At 34.7% G+C, this 17695-nt stretch overlaps 3 protein-coding genes across 3 annotated transcripts; 1 reads left to right on the top strand and 2 right to left on the bottom strand.

The window, feature by feature from the left end:
- Positions 1 to 454: 454 nt before the first annotated feature.
- On the bottom strand, positions 455 to 3426 carry LOC143557459 (uncharacterized). The gene is made up of 5 exons (XM_077046522.1): positions 3168 to 3426; positions 1958 to 2041; positions 1750 to 1858; positions 811 to 920; positions 455 to 698 (listed from the first exon to the last, which is right to left on the bottom strand). Exons 1-5 carry the CDS (start codon positions 3248 to 3250, stop codon positions 563 to 565), a joined length of 522 nt encoding a protein of 173 aa, XP_076902637.1. The 5' UTR covers positions 3251 to 3426; the 3' UTR covers positions 455 to 562.
- A 1424-nt stretch (positions 3427 to 4850) lies between these two features.
- LOC143557485 (exocyst complex component EXO70A1-like) lies at positions 4851 to 11167 on the bottom strand. The gene is made up of 12 exons (XM_077046543.1): positions 10762 to 11167; positions 9858 to 9953; positions 9339 to 9544; positions 8206 to 8436; positions 7799 to 7937; positions 7079 to 7291; positions 6783 to 6988; positions 5854 to 6053; positions 5668 to 5768; positions 5512 to 5603; positions 5082 to 5228; positions 4851 to 4997 (listed from the first exon to the last, which is right to left on the bottom strand). Exons 1-12 carry the CDS (start codon positions 10927 to 10929, stop codon positions 4898 to 4900), a joined length of 1899 nt encoding a protein of 632 aa, XP_076902658.1. The 5' UTR covers positions 10930 to 11167; the 3' UTR covers positions 4851 to 4897.
- Positions 11168 to 13390: 2223 nt separating this feature from the next.
- Positions 13391 to 16239, top strand: LOC143557484 (nudix hydrolase 26, chloroplastic-like). The gene is made up of 6 exons (XM_077046542.1): positions 13391 to 13620; positions 13700 to 13750; positions 14848 to 14940; positions 15024 to 15118; positions 15176 to 15290; positions 15845 to 16239. Exons 1-6 carry the CDS (start codon positions 13411 to 13413, stop codon positions 15908 to 15910), a joined length of 630 nt encoding a protein of 209 aa, XP_076902657.1. The 5' UTR covers positions 13391 to 13410; the 3' UTR covers positions 15911 to 16239.
- Positions 16240 to 17695: the final 1456 nt, after the last annotated feature.

Below are 17695 nucleotides of genomic sequence, written 5' to 3'. Positions count from 1 at the left end.
CATGTGTAGGAATACTAATATTTCACATACCTTTTGCTATTTGCTTTTATTTGATGTATAAAGCAGGAATAATAGTCTACCTTTTTTGCTTTCACTATACTGGGTAAATGTCTAACATAACCTATAATAATGGGATACAGAAAATATTTTGTGACAGAAAGTAAATATATAATATCAATAATTTGCATAAATAATGAACAAAATAGTTCATTAATCTTGAAAATGAAGAAAGAACAAAAATAGAGAGCTATATGCTTCATTATATGAACAAAGCAAGCATCAAAACCTTTTTGTACTATGTTTGCTTACAAAAAGTGTATCAATCGACTAATTATAAAATTGGGCCAACTAGCTTTGGGCCTAACCAATAAGGCCGTTTCAGACATATGGGTTTGGTAGCACCTAACTTTTTTTATATAAATAAAAAAAAACAAATGGATGCTAGTAACTCATGTCATAACTCATTCATGTTACATAAGATCAATTTTGTAAATCCACGCACACATACAAACATATATATTACAAAATGACAATTTTATCCTTTATGTATATATAACTATTATTATGTAGTTGGGTCCTTCCCAAACCTCATCATAGCATGTGTTGCAAACATGGAACCTCTTTTGGTCATTTCAATAAGTTTCCCAACCAATGGCACCTTAGAAGTCTCTTTATTCCATAGTGGCTTCTTGTCCCAACTGTCCACAGTTATAATTTAAGATGAATAAAAAGTTATATATAGTAACTTAGTGCATAACATTAACAAAAACACAAGAAATGTAGGTTATGAAATATGTATTAATTGTATACCAATCTTCATGGCGAATGACCTTCCCATTTTCTACATAGAGCTTGATGAGTGATATCATGTCAATATCCTTACCCAAGAACTTGTAGTATTGTTTGTTGTCAATGAGTATCTATTTCAATACAAGATAGTTAGCTAGAAAGCACTTATATATTTAGATCGTATTTTTTCACATGCGTTGTAGACTTATATTGTATTATTACATAATGTTACACGTTGTATTAGACGATACATGTCTTAATGTATGAGTACCAAAGACGGAGCATAGGAAGTAAGACAACATATTTGAGCTTGTAAAACGTTAAACTATTAAACCCATGGTTTTAAAAACCGGTTCAAACCAGTCGGTTTTACCAATTGTACCGGCTATTACCAAAGACATCACAAGTACGATAGAGCCAATACTAACTAGGGTGTCGGGGTACTTTTCGAACCGCCAGAAAAACCGGTATTACCGGTGCATACAGATGAACTGATTTACTCATGCTTAATTTTGAGTTTTAGTTGTTAAACTCCTCATTATAACCTAGCGGTTTCCAATTTCCATCGCTCAATGTTAGTGTATTATAATTATTGGTGACTAAAACTTTTTATTTTATATTGTAGGAAAGTAAAATAGCCAATAAGGGCAACAATGATATTGAATTTCAACTTTTAAGCGATTGTGAACTTGATGCATGCAACACTGAAATGTCAAAAAGCTATTATAGACTTTTATTAAAAAGAAACTTCGTTGAAAATTGATTTTTTATTATGGAATTATATACTTTTGGATTATTTTTTGAGTTGAAATTGTATTAGTTCAAACCGATCGGTATTACCGGTTGTACCATTTATAAGCCCGACCCTTTACGGTATAAAAACCGATTTTTAAAGCATTGATTAAACCGAAATGAGATAATACAAAATAAAATGAAAAATATGTTATAAATGTTTAATACCTCTGTTGTTCCATGAGGAAGTACATTTTCTTGCAAGGTGTACTCTACTATTTTTGACTCACTAAAGACCTTTGAAAGAGAATAAAAGGCTGACTTGATTTGTTTTACCCTGAAATTGAAAATTAACCATAGGGTGAGAAATTAATATTTTTTTTAGAAAAAAAAAACTAAATATCGTTAGAAAAGATATACAATTTACTATACTTACCCACGAGCACACATAAGTGGATCTTCAAATGTTGCATTAGGAGCATAGATTTCAAAATCTTTAGGTGTAGCACGTGATCGATACCTGTTATAAGTAACGTTATAATGATGTTAAAGTTATGAATGTACCTTGTAATTACAATCTTATCGAAAATTAGTTATGCATTAAACGCGCATCAACTCGGTAACTATTCAAAGACATGAATACGCCGACATATTTTTAATTTGAGATTGTAAAAGTAAAATATTTGGCCTACCTTTTTTTAAATGATACTAATAGATCGTTAAAGAAATAGTACAATCACGAACATTTTTAATAATTACAAAGCTATAATGATGTTAGAAATATGTTGAAACCGACTGAACTGTTTATAATGAAGCAAGTCGGCCTATTTTACTAGTGTAAGATCTAAACGGTTCATTTCACTGTTTGAAGATGTAATAGAGGCTTAAAACTTGGAACTTGTTTAATCTTGTTTCTTTTAGTTGGAATTATTGTTTCAATTTAATTTCAAACTAACGTATTTAAAATAAAACTAATAAGATATCAATTCAAACTGTCAAGACTGAACAACTAATTAGCGGTTCAGCCAAAATCTTTGTTAAACCGTCCGCTGTGGAGGCGTCATCTACCTTCGCCTTTAAGTCCTTAACCAACCACCAAACCACAACACCATGCTGGCACTAAAACAACCGCCCTCCTATCACCATCCCCTTAACGCCTAAGAGGGCTCAAAAAGGTGGGGTCCAACCCATTGCAGCCAATCATTTATTTTTTAAATATCTAGTGTAACCATAACCCACTTGTTAAAGAATGGGTTAATTAAAGCCTGCTGCCTACATGTTGTGTTGTAAAAATCCGGGCTAGACACCGATTAATCGCTAGTTGCCACCCATTAATCCCTATTTGTCCAAAATCGGTCAAAATTAGCTTACATAAAATTTGGAATATATATGTATATTTGAGAATTTATATATAAATTCCTATCCCGACTAATCCTGATTAATCGTTAGTCTCTACCTCACCGACCGACTAACGCCTATGAATTTTACAGAACTGCCTACATGAGAATGACATGGTGCTTTATCTAACCAAATCACAACATATAGCTAGATAGTCTTGAACCCGACCGAGCCATAGAATTACACATGTAAACAACAAATCAAGAAAACTCTAAAAACAAATATTCAAAAAGTAAACATAGACTCACAGGTTAAGGATATGTGGGAGTATATCACCCGACACCTTCTTGGATTGATTAATGTCACATGATCCATTTTCACATGTTCCCATGATGGATCTTAGTAACTTGTTCGTTGAAGTTGATGATGATGAGTACGAGATTAATAATAACAAAGAAAAAGAAAGTGTGTGAATTGTTTAGGATAGTAGAAGTTGAACGTAAAGGAGTCATGAGAGGATTTGAAGCTAGCCACGTGGCTGTGTTATGGCTTATTGATTGGTTTAAATAAAAAATGTGATATATATAGAGGTCATATTAGTACAAGTTTGACCCGTTTGCTAGTATTCAGGTCAACTAGAAACCCGATTGTGTGATGTAACGTCATCCACGACTACCTCCAAACTATATGAATATTCAAATGAAATGATTAAATTATATAAATAGGCATTGAAATTTAGCCTCCAACTTCCCAATAGACATTTAAATTGAGCTAATCAAGATTCATCACGTAACTTAAGACAGATAAAAATATGGAAGGCACTCTTTGAACTCTGAAAGTTATGAAAAGTGACTTCTAACAAGTTAGAAACTATCATGTGTTTAAAGCTAACTAAATTTAGCCTACAACTCTTAGCTGCCTCGATGCAGGATGCATTGAGGCTGCTAAGACTTATGCCTTTAGCTGGCTTTAGACACGTGATAGTTTGATTGGTCCGAAGTCCCTTTTCATGATTTCCAGTGCTGAAAAAGCGGCACCTAAGGCTTAGCCGCGTTTCATGTTTTTAGCCGTCTTGGGGTACGTGACGAAACCTGATTTGCTCAATTTGAATGTCTATTTGGGTTGGAGGCTAACTTTTGGTGTATGTGTAAAAATTTAATCAAACTTGATTATTTTACAGACATATTTCACATGAAATTAACAAGTTAGTGAGGCCTCCCTTTAGACCAATCAGAATATGACAAGTGTCAAAAATATGCTAAAATACTTAGCATGCAACTTCAGTTTCTTAACTGTCAACTTGTAGACTAAAAAAATGAGAAGTCACCTTAGCCGGCTTGAAGAAGACAAAATATGGATCTCGAAGCTAGCTAAAAATTAGACAAATCTGCTCGGTTCTGCTGACTTTTTACGAGTTTTAGTGGTTAAAAAATGCCAACTAAGGCTTAGCCAGCTTGTTCGACATGGCAACTTATTATTGGATTAACGTTGGATGATCATAAAGATGCAGTCTAAATCTTTTGTCTATTTTATTTTTTTAAGTTGTCAACCTAGTCTATTTTAGTAATTTTCCCTTTTTCTTAATAACTGTAATAAAACGTTATTGGAAGAAAAAAAACGGGATTATACTAATACCATGTTAACTAATAGATCAAGTAAAACACAACCTGTGTTGGAAATATGCATGTTAAAAACAAAAAACTAGTGGATGTCACATGTAAACTTTTGTTAGGAGGTGTTCAAAGTACCACTCATCCCTTTGGAAATTATTTTAATATCTCATTAAACATTCAATACAAAAACTTAAAAACTACAATAATGTGATTTTTATCAATGTAATATATATAATATTATTGAAATTCTGTTAAAGCAACAGAATAACAAATACAACACACAAAAACACAAATCTCATCTTCTTTATATAATCTATACAAAACTAAGCAAACTTGTTTTATAAAGGGCCGGTAAAAACACGTTTAAAAGCGGCATATGGTAAATTACATATATACCCTTTCGTTAACTTTCCGGTGCATTATTTTTAAGTCTTACCCTCAAAAAATTCACCAAGCATTCTATCAAGATCCTCTGCTGTATACCTTATGTATTTATGAGGATTCTTTCCATTTTCCACAAGAACACTAGACCAAAAAATAATAATATTATTAGCATTACTATTTTTAATTTAATTTTAAGTATATTTTTAATTTTTAATTATTAAATACCCGAAACGTTTAATGACGGATCTGTATGCAGGCAGCAAGACTTCAGCAACCGCTAGTCGTAACGATTCTCGAAGCTCGGAATCAGGAACTGTCCATTGAGTTTGTCTTTGATGAAGCTCCTCAAATTGAAGATTAAAAATCTTTAACCTAAATAAAAAAATATCGTTAAAATCCAAAATAAAAAAATGTTTTAAAACTTAACGAGCCTAGTGTATTTTCAAGTATTATCTTTTTGTATATCTATTATTAGTTACACACTGCACAGCCGAGCTTTGGCTCATTAAGGTTTTTCTTAAAATATTAAAAAAAGTATATAATTATTTAATAAATAATAAACAAATCGAGCTCAAGCCTAGTCAAGCTCGGGCTCGCCTCGACTCGTTTACTCCCCTAATCGAAATATCAAGCAGATTGTAACATAATAACCGACCGGTCTTTAATTAGAGCTCGTGAGGCCCCGCTACTGTTTCCGCCATCACCGCCTGATGAAGTCAAACCTTGAACCGAGAGACTTTGTAAAATCTGTTAAAAGAAAAAAATTTATTAAAAAAATTAACAAGGGCATTATGGTAATTTCGACCCGTACCTTGGCCCACGCGATCTGTTTATACTGATTAGCATATTGTTGTACAGTTCTTCTGTGTCTTTGTACCCAATCATCCCCTAACAAATCCTTTGCTTCGGATCAAATAATAAATAATAATATTTCTAATTATTAATAAGATATTAGAAAGAAGTATTAATAAATTTTTGTTTTGGATATTAATTAACCTGCGAACGGATCGGACCATATAGTGAGTATTATTCATTAAGAACAAGTTGGTCAATGCAGGATCTTTGTACTGCTTTGACTTTCCTTCCAAATTGATTTGAAGGGCCTGCATTATTCGCATTGTTACAGATGCCAGCTCAGCGTTCGAGTCGTTTGACTTATCAAACTCGTGGAATAGTTGCTTCAGTGTTGATTGATAGCTGCGAAAACACATTTGTTTGCAAATTTCAGGTCAAAGGTGTAAAATTGGTCAACTGAATGTTTGTATTCGCAATCTAGTAGAGGAGTGTGCACTAAACCGAAATAACCGAATCGCAACTGAAATAACTGGCATAACCGAACCCAACTGACGGTTTGGTTTTATGTTTCTTTTTAAAATGATTTTTTGGTTCATTTTCGGTTTTGCGCCGACAAAAAACCGAACCAAAAAAATTAATTCTAAGTAATTTATAAGAAATTAAAAAAGGTGTTCCAAACGTGTAAAATATATAATCATTACTAACAAAAAAATTTAGGCCCAAAGTTTCAAGCCCAAGTTCATTATTTTTTCGGCCCAAACTTTTCAACACCAAATAGTAAAATCAAAAAGATCGAAAACGAACAGATTGTGAAAGCCGAAACCGAACAGTTTTCAAAACCCCATAATCCGAATTTTCGTTTTTTGATTCAGTCCGAGCCCAAAACTGACCCATGCACACCCCTAGTTAGCGTAAGCTATTGCTTGGGTCCTTATTGGGTCAAACATTTGACTTAAACTACGCTAAGTCAAACATGACAATTTTTTAGTGTATATATGAATCATCATTAAAAAAGTAGTTAAATCATTTTGTTTCACATATTTCTCGTACATTTTAATCTCTCATTATTTCATCTTGTATATATATGTTTATGTTTATGTCATGTAATATGACCTTTTTTTATTAACTTACTCGAATAAGAACTTGACATAATTAATGACATAGCTTGTAAGAGGATGAACGGTTCCATCCGCAACAGCCGTTCTTGTTGCGTCTTTTTCAACCGCTTCCTCAAAATCTCCAAATGTGTCTTTTGCTGTCTGTGCAAGTCTTCTAGTCAAACCTACGGCCGCTTCTCTAATTTCTTTGCAAGCTTTACCACTAAAAAGTGTTTCAATCTGCAAATAATTAATTAATAAATAAATAAATAATCCACTTATACATAAAAAAATTTCACTTTGTATCGTTATGATTAAAAAAAAGTATACCTCGGAGTGAAGCTCACGCATAATCTCATACATGTCGAGAAGCACAGATAGTTTCTCGGGTGACCGTTTGCTTTTGGCAACCGCGTCTCCAAAACTAAGTAACGTTGCCACGCTGGCTTTAGTGACATCAGCAAAACATTGGTCTTTAAGGGAGTCAATGCCTTCAAACATTTGATCACAAACTTTTCTTTCAGCAGCAAATAATAGTTTTACCTGTTTCACATGATTAATAAACTCTAAAATGTTGACTAATTATCAAATACCTAAAATACCCTTCAATAGTCTTATATGCAATGATCATAATGGTACATAAGTTATTTTAAATTATAATTTTTATCAGAAGTGAAAATGCTGCAACTTTCATGGGGAAAAAGAAAAAAGAGTATTTATCAAATACCAAAAATACCCTTTAGTGAAGAGGGAGAAAAGAATTTACTATTATTATTAGTTTCATACTCAATATGATAATGTGAAAGTAAAAAATTGAACTTGGAATCTTTTCTAGAAAATAGAATGTTACAACTATAATCGGACAAAAAAGAGTATTTATCAAATACCGAAAATACCCTTGGATGAACAATAGTAGAGTTTATCTATATAACTAGTCTTGTTTACAAAGACCATAACCAGCAAGTGATCATATTTTTACTAGAAACGAAAAGGTTGCAACTTTTATGAGGAAAAAATGAGAATATGTAACATCTTATTTAACCGACTTACCGCAATTCGCATAAAATGAATCCAAGTCCCGATTTTGAGTTCCAAAACCTCCCATTGTATCTTTTGGACATCATCTTTACTAAGCTTTTCAACTCCCAATTGGTGAAGGCTTTCTTGCAAGACTTGTGATCGGGTATCCCTAAACAACGAGAGGGGATTAGCAACAAAAACAAATATTTATTTCATTTATGCAAACAATACTTCCAAGAAACAAAAGGTTTGAACAATATTATTTACAGTACCAACTATTCACTAGAAAAAGTTAATATTTTTAGATTTGTACCAAAAAGATCCTTGCTTTGACTCAAACCCATTTGGCCCGCTACCCAAACTACTTGACCCGCCCATTTTAACATCTATATCATCAACCATTCAAAAAGGGTATCAAGAAAGATGGTTATTTTTACCTGTATATAACCAAACACTGCTGAGTGTGGCCAGCATGCACCATATGTTGAGCTAAATCATGAAGCAAGGGAAGAACCCTAGGTGGTATGAGAACCGGAGGATTATAAACAGCATTTTCTGCAGTTGTGGGACCCGCACGGTTATTCTTGTTACTTGGCTCAGGTGATCCAGACGATGGCCTTAGAGAGTTCGGTAGACACTCATATAGCCGATCGGGCTCCACGGGTTTGCTGAAAGAATTCATGTTATCATGATTAGTTAACTATGAGTTCAGGTTGGTTCGACGCCCCGGGGGTGGGGGTGGGGGGGGGGGGTTCTTGTATGCTTACATACACTAAAAGATAAAAGTAGACTAATTTCGACTAGTTCACTTATTAATGGGTTGATTTTGGTTATTTGCATTTCTAATGTTTCAAATGCATAAAATTAGGCCTGTTAACAAACCGAGCGTTCTGTGAACAGTTCGGTGGGAAGCTCGTTTATTAATAAACGAACATGAACAAATTGATTTGTGCATTTAGTTAAACGAACGAACATGAACACATGTCTCGTTCGTTCATTTATGTTTGTTCGTTAACGCGCATTTATTCCCGTTAGTTTACATGTATTTAAGTTCGTTAGTTTATATATATATATATTCATATACACTTTATGACATTACAATCTAGTCAAGTTTTATGAAGTTATAATATCATCCATTGCAATTTACTCTAGTTTTATTATCTTTAAACCCAAGAGATTGATGGTCACATTTATTTTTAACTGGTGTTCGTTTGGCTATGTTGGTTAATCTATGTTTAGTTATGTTCGTCCGTTTAAGTTAGTGAACCGTTTGTTTATGCCATCAACAAGCGAACATGAACACACTCATTTTCTTAAGAAATGAACACGAGCAAGAAAACCTCGCTCATTTAATTATTCGCATCATCGGGTCGAAATTTGTCCAAAGTGTATTTTTATTGAACAAAACCTCCTAAATCACTTTATTTCCAACATAAGATTACTATCAAGCTATATCTAGGCATAATCATCGTTGACATACTAATATTTATAGAAAAAAAATGATATAATTTTTGGACAAAATATGTTTCAGGTCAACCCAGCCCGAGCGATTTCAAATGGTCAAACGAACCTGTATGATGTTAAGAGTTGTTTAAACTCATTTTCCAACTTGGAGATAGCCTTTGAAAGCAAGTTATTTGCATGGTTGACCACCCCATCACTGCTTTTAAAGCTATTGTTGTTGGTAAAAAACCGAATATTGTTTCTTAATTGCTCAATAGCTTCAAGATATCCTTCAAGATTCTCATGGGGGCCTTTAAGTATTTTGGCCTCAGCCTGCAAGTTAGAGACGTAAATACTCGACGCGTAAAATTAGGTGTGTAAATAAGCCAAGCCGCCTGTGAGCTGCTCAAGATCGGCTCGCTAAAAGCTCGGATGGCTTAAACGAACCTATTATTTTTATATATTTTTTGTTTAATATATTGAATATATATTTGTATAATAACTATTATTATAATAAAGTTATGATAAAAATAACTAAATAACATGTTATGAAAATAATAACTAAAATTGGCCCGTTTTCATACAAATGGACTAAAATTACCACCTTTAAAAGAAAATAAGAAATGATTAGTTAACGAAAACTAACCTCACGAGAAAGATCGAATTTGTCCAATATAACATTAGCAGCCTTCAAAGTCTTATCAATGTTCTCATGAGCTCTACGTATACCATGTGTCCTTACCTACAACAAACACATAATGCATAATCACAACTATTTTTCACAAAAATTAAAGGCTGTGGTCAAAAAATAAAAAATTTCTAATCAAGGGCAAATGGATCTTTTTCAAAACATCATTTTTACAAAAATGCATAAATAAATAAATAAATAAAGTAAAAAAAAACACCATCTTTTTTCACAAAAATTACTTTCTTTAACACCTACATTTTCCCCTAATTTTTAACCAACACAAACTACATCAAGCTTCCACCTTTTCCCCCTAATTCTCAAAAAACCCAACTCAAATTCCTTCATTAATCCCTAAATCCTAATACAAATAACAACTTTTTCTATAAAATATTTCTCATCAAGGGCAAACGGATCTTTTTCAAAACATCATTTTTACAAATATGCATAAATAAATAAATAAATAAAGTAAAAAAAAACACCATCTTTTTTCACAAAAATTATTCTCTTTTAACACCTACATTATCCCCTAATTCTCAAAACCCAACTCAAATTCCTCTATGATCCCTAAATCTAATACAAATAACAAATTATTCTATAAAAATTTTCTCATCAAGGGCAAATGGATCTTTTTCAAAACACCATTTATACAAATATGCATAAAAAACAAAAAAAAAAACACATCTTTTTTCACAAAAAATACTCTCTTTAACCCCTACATTTTCCCCTAATTTTTAACCAACACAAACTAAATCAAGATCCCACCTTTTCCCCTAATTCTCAAAACCCACCTCAAATACTAAAATATACCAACTGGGTATTCACTAAAATTTAAAAAAAGATCCCAAATTTATTAAAAACTCACCTGAGTTGGACGCATGGCAGTTTCAAGGGCAGAAAGGCGGTGATCAAAAGAACCCAGCATGGAAACCATGTTATCAGTGATTGACTGACTCTTGTTGAGAGATTCTCTCATTAAAGCTGCTTTCTTGGTTAAGTTATCTGCAATTGGAGGTTGAATTTGAACACCCATTTGATGAATTTAGATGAGATTGAAGAATTTGGGGGAAAAGGTGAGAGGGGGAGTGAAAAAGAGAGAAAGATTTGTGGGATTTTGGGATTAAAAGGTGAATGAGTGTTTGAGTGTATTGTTAGCAATTAGCATGTAGAGGTGGTGGTATTATGGCTGTCTGAATAATAAATAATACTGGGTGTTTGTTGGATTTGTATCTTTCTTACAAAAAGTAAATTCTTGCTTTTTTTAGCCTCTTGGGCCCACTTGACTCAGACTGGTTTCAGAATTTGGTTTGGGCATTTTCCTGGAAAACGTTCAATGTCAGCTGTCACTTGACGGTCGTTGTGCCGTTATAAGAGCAGAACTTTCTAACGTAACACGCAGAACTCTCTAGCATTATCATTGCAAAAGATCTAACTCAAATCCTTTAAGACCATACTATGTTGTCTTAACCAGGCTCACGCTGACTTCAGCCTTTTGGCTTGGACGTTCCCCCAGGAAATCATACTGTCAACTGACACTTGACAGTCATTGTGCCACCAGTCTCACCACAAGAGCAGAAATCCCTAACGTAATACACAGGCTCGGGATTCGAACTGACAACCTTATACAAAGCCTAACTCAAATTATTCATTGTCAGATTTATCAAAGTGATACAAGTGAGAATCAAACTTGGGTCTCATTACAAAACTCAAACATCCCACCACTAAACCATAATTGTTGAATTTCTAGCTTCAAATGTTCCTTCAATATTTTTATTTTTTATTTTTTTAAGATTTGAAGATATAAATATCTATTTGATTTGTGCAAATGGGATTTTATTGTTATCATTTTTTTAGAACATTTTATTGGTGAATTGGTAATTTATGTTGGTTTTCTCATATTGCACCTCACATAACTTATAATGATACTTTCTATGGCTAGTTCTCATTTTGTTTTAGGGACCTTACGACTGTCTCTTCCCGTGTTTCCTAGTCTATATAGGTCCAATCTCATTTGCTAGCACTTCTTCGTTGCTTGGTCGGGACACGGTCATTGATTTATTTTCAATCTTCCTAGGCTTGGAAGTGAGCTACTTCTTTTGGGCGTTCTTGTTATCTTCTTATCCTGTCGTCCCCTTTTCTTTAGAAGTTGTTAAGTGATTTCGTGCATGCCTTAAGGCTAAGGGGAGAGCTACATGTCTTACTACTCGGATAGGAGAGACGATGAATTAAAAGTGGCATGAATCTGTTTTATTTACTCCGAGTTTAATTGATTGTTTTAGAAGGGTTGGTAGGACAAGATAAGCCATCCAACCATCATGAATTTGTCACTATAAAGTATTCAATAGTCAACTTCAAGTTTAAATCCCACAACTATAAATGATTATTATTGAATAAAGGAGCAATTGTTGTTATTGGTTATATGCATTTATAGAGTGTGTTCCACCTAAAAGAACATTTATAATGGACTGAACTCTTTAACTTGTCTCACAAGTCACAATCAAGTTATGTATGTACCTGGAAGAGCTAAACGAAACGAATGTTTGGTAATTTGTGCATTGAATACATGTGAGTCGGTTATAATGCATAGAGCAGATAAGAATTGTCTAAAAAGATGTATGTTTATGGGTTAAGTCACATCAACTTTTAAAAGACTGACTTCTCATCATCTTTTCTTATTAAACGTGAAGCTTGTGTTTGAAGAGTCAAACACGCATGCTTCCCCACGTGACCATGTCTCTTATTTTGCAACTTATTAATATTAAATATATTAAATCAATACTTTATAAAAGTGATTTTTCAACCTTTTATAATATCAAAAACTTTACAAACTAGATAAATGTAGGATTTGAGCTCGGCTTGTTTAATTTACACGGAGCTTGAGCTAGGCTCGTTTCAAGCTATATTTTCAAAGCTCGAGTTTGGCTCGTTTACTATTTATTAATTAATATTTATATATTTATAATTATTTTTTTCAATTATAGTTATGAAATAATACATGTTCTTTAGTTATTTTTTTATAACATTATATATGTTAATCAATAATTGTTATATACATATATTAAAAATATAAATGACAGATTCGTTTAGGCTCACGAGCCAACTCGAACTCGTTAAGTGAAGCTCAGGCTCGGGTTTGTTTATTAAACGAGCTTACTTTCCGGCTCAAGCTCGGGCTCGAAATTGATTAAGCTCGGCTCGATCGAGGTTTTTCACGAGCCGATCTCAAATAGCTCACAAGCAGTTCGACTCATTTGCACAGTTGCACTCCTAATGTTGATAACGTGTTAAGAAACAAGAGAGAAAGAACATTTCATCCGTATACTTACACTAACAGTAACCGACACTATATAATAAGTATATACATATTGTATATTATGTCTGTCTCTGTCTATTTAAGTCGAGCTCAGGACTAGCTGAACTCTGAACTCAAGCACCCGAGGACATTTTAGTAAAATGAAAGAATATACAATGTAATCCACCAATCAAATACCAATCTTCTCACACACACTTTAAAATGGCAACAACAATATACCGATATTCCTTCATCCTCAATAACCCACCATTAAACCAATTAGTCTTTATCAAAATCCCCAATAAACCCATCAAATTTACACAATTGCCACCCACTCACCACCGTGTGATTGCATCATCATCCGCCATGGAAGCACCTCCGGCAGGGTACAGAAGAAACGTTGGCATATGCCTCATGAATTCCAACAAGAAGGTAACTTTATCAATCTTTTTTCAATATTATTAATGCCCAGATGATAGTTTTTGAATAACTTGTGTTTAATTTGGTTTAGATTTTTTCGGCTTCAAGACTCGATATCCCGGAGGCTTGGCAGATGCCTCAGGTTATTTTAATGAATTCTTTTTTGGGGTTTAATAAGATGGAATTTTATTTTTTAGGGTTTAGGGTTGTTCACGAGTCAAGCCAGGGTGGGTTCAAGTTCGAGTTCGAAGTTAAACGAGGCAGCTCAGCTAGGTTCGAGCTCGATTTTGAAGTTAAATGAGCTTAAGATTGAGCCAACGAGCCGAGCCATGACCCGAGTCGAGCTTGGGAGAAGTTTGGCTTAGTTACGAAAATTAGATAACTCAGCTCAGGTTGTTTCAAATCAAGTTTTATTCGAGCTTTTATTGAGGGAGCCACGAGCCCGAGTTTAGGGCCTCAAGCTTTTTGAACAGGCCTGGTTGGGTTCGTGTCGGTATGGTCTTATGTGGTTAAAAATGACTCGTTGGGATGTCCATTTTCCTAAAAATACCGACTTGAAATTTCAAATATTCAACTACACGTCTAACAATTTTGTAATTTTTTACTAATTTTGACTTTATATTTTTAAATGATATAATATATTAATAGAATTTTGTGGCCTAGTGGTAGGAGGCTTGGGGTCTCCAGTGGAGACCCAAGTTCGATCCTCGGTATTGTCACTTTTGGTGGATTATGACAATGAAGGATTTGAGCTAGGCCTTGCGAGGTTGTCAGTTCGAATCTTGAACCCACCAGAGTTTTCGTCCAACCGTGTGTTACGCCACAGAGTTCTACTCTTGTGGTGGCACACCGACTATCAAGTGGCGGTCGATGGTATGGTTTCCTGGGGGAACGCCCAAGCCAAACTATGAAGCCAGCGTGGGCCCGGTTAAGACAACGTAGTCTGGCTAGAGTGAGGCGATATCTCAAATATCGGTCCTTGACTGATATTCGATTTTTTACCGCATTAACTGCATAGTGTTCGGGTACACGATTTTAAGTGTGTACAGTTAAGGGTTAATGTTGTTGACACGAATAAAAATACGGCGCTTGTTCAGGTATTGAATTTTCCTGTCACGTTCGGGTTCTTTGGCCATCCGTATTCTCACCTAGTTCTCCATACCTTAAATGATTAGAATATGAGAATCACAATCCGAATGTGTTGATTAAAGGTAGTACCTTAAATAATACGTGAAACAGGGGGGCGTTGATGAAGGCGAAGATCCGAGAGCTGCAGCTATTAGGGAATTAAAAGAAGAAACAGGTGTTACATCAGCCGAAATTCTTATGGAGGTTTGTATATTAAATACATTATAGTTATAATTTAGTTTCATCACAACATTTAGATTATCGTTAACTTATTTATGATATTGCAGGCCCCACACTGGTTGACCTATGACTTCCCTCCACATGTCCGGGGAAAACTTAACCGCCAATGGGGTTCCGACTGGAAAGGTCAAGCGCAAAAGTGGTGAGTTAATTTTTTTTTTTGGTTTTGTTATATAGAATCTTAACACGCAACGTTCAGGTTCTTGTTTAAGTTCACCAGTAAAGATGAAGAAATTAATCTGTTGGGCGATGGCACTGAGAAACCCGAGTTTGGAGAGTGGTGTTGGATGTCACCAGAAGAAGTGATTGACCGTGTAAGTGCACCCCCCCCCCCCCCCCAAAAAAAAGTTTCTTTAAAAAAAAATAAAAATTTATAGAGGTGGCAAATTGGACGGGTCAAAATAGGTCAACCATTGTAACGATAAACCTTTGAGGGCATATTGGGAAATTTTCTTTTTTGATCCGTTTGTCTCATTTTAGCGCACTTCCATGTTAACTAATTTAAAATTTGATCCCGCTTTAGAAAATGTCACATCAGTTCAACTTTTTTACTCACGGAAAGGAGTGTGAATTGTGTCGGGTTCAATTTTGTCAAATATATCAATCATAACCCATACACGCTTAAAACCGTGTAACCCAAACATGAGCCGTTTAACCCATTTATTTAAACGAGGCATATGGGTTGGAAATGTGCTAAACGGGTTAGAGCGTTGTAATAAATGGGTTGATGAGTTGACCTGTTTTTTGAACTGGTTAAACATGTCAACCTAAACACGACCCGTTTATAAACAAGTCAACCTGAACACTACCCGTTTGTTAAATGTGTTCGATACAACAACCAAAAACATATTTTTTTTTTCACTTGCAGGCTGTGGATTTCAAGAAACCTGTTTACAAACAAGTTATCGATGCTTTCGCTCCTCATCTTCAGTAGAAACTTGTTGCATTTTGACCCGATAACGCACCAAGCTTCCTCCTTTTTATCAAAACTAGTGGAAATAAAATTTTTTTGTGCACTTTGTGATACTGGGAGTATTTTGGATTAGTTTCATATGTGTTCCAGTAACATATACTATCACGTCTTTTATGAGGCAAGCATAACGGGCGTGTTTGGTTCAACAGACTGAAATGAAATTATAGATTCGGTTTTGACTAGATTATAAGCCGTGTTTGGTCGCATATTTTCCTTGAAGTTGTTTGTTTGGTTCAATGGACTTTAGTGACATGAAACCGAGCCATTTAGCTTAACATGTTTGTAAGGTGGGACCGTAGCGACTTTAGGTAACACCCCCTAACATAATGTTTGGGGCGACGTGTAATATCTGAACCTGGTAGGATTGACGTGAACCCATGACCTTTTGGTTGAGAGTAATACCCATTTGCCACTAGACCAAGCTAGTGGTCACGTAATTAAGTTTAAACATTAAATATACATATTGTTTCTAATAAAAATAAATATAATTTTTTTTAAAAAAAATTCGGGCCTAACGGGGTGTCGGGCCTGTGGCCGTCAACCACCCTGCCACCCCAATGGGCCGGCCCTGTATGGAAACCTATATACAAATGTAAAACCTCCACTGTCTAGGTTAGACATGTTCAAAACGGTTTGGGACTAGGAACCGGAACCGGTTCCTAACCGGTTCCTATATTCAAAACCCTCAATTAAACCGGTTCCAGGCTCGAACCGGTTAGGGAACCGAACCGGTTCTCCCACCCTCGGACCCCTAACCTATCTAACCGGTTCTTACTGGTTCCTAAACCGGTTCCTGTACCGTAACCAGTTCCAACCGGTAACAGTGTAAAATTTTTTTTTTTTTCGTTTTTTGTTTGCGATTTGGATTCTAAACTACGATTCGTATTTGTATAACATGAAAAATAAAAAAAACAATTAACATAAAAATAAATATAAAGTTGTGACATGTTTTAAAATCTTCAAAAACAAACTAACAAAACATTAAACTTATAAATATAAAGTTGTGACATATTATTTCTATAAAAGCCTTCTTGTTCGTCGTAATTATTGAGCGGCGACTTCTTCCTCGGAATTACTTGTAGAAATGCCTTCTTGTTCGTCGTGCACTCGAACATCAAGTGGTGTTTCATCTTCGAGAGTGGTTACGTGTTGAATACGAGCGATTGAGTCCAAGTGATCCTTTAAGCAAATGCACATCTCCACCGACTCCGAATTTAGTCTTGTTCTTCTCACCGATATTACCCTGCCACTAAGAGAAAAAGCGGATTCCGAAGCTACCGTAGAAGCTTGGACGGTTAGTAAATCACGGGCCATGGTGGCAAGAATCGGAAACTCGGTTTCCTTTACCTTCCACCAAGCCAAAACATCAAAAGTGCCATATTCCTCTTCGGATAAACCGGTAGAGTAATCATTTGCACTATACCTTCCTAGTTCGCTTGAAGGAGTGTTACCTCTTTGTTTTTTAGCCGTTACGTTGCGAACGGTGTTCATAAGGCTAATCATGGGATCTCGTACTCTAGTAGCACTTGAACTTGATGAAGACCCCCCCGGCATAGACATGTGTATGTTTGACCCATATTTATTTAAATAAAAGTCATACATGAATTTAAAATTCAAGTTAAAATCATTTTTTGCCTCTGTTGAAAAGTTTGGGTCAACTTCATGCATATCTAAGGCTGAAAAAATTTCGTCTATCACACATTCAACCCCCGTAACATTTAACATTGGGTTTAAAGCGGCGGCGCA

This window comes from Bidens hawaiensis, unplaced genomic scaffold (genome assembly GCF_021521415.1).
Source record: "Bidens hawaiensis isolate Kalapana, Puna unplaced genomic scaffold, B.hawaiensis_p1.1 tig00018977_1, whole genome shotgun sequence".
Taxonomy (NCBI): domain Eukaryota; kingdom Viridiplantae; phylum Streptophyta; class Magnoliopsida; order Asterales; family Asteraceae; genus Bidens; species Bidens hawaiensis.
The sequence above is the reverse complement of the archived record's forward strand: the minus strand, read 5'-3'. Positions and strand labels throughout refer to the sequence as shown.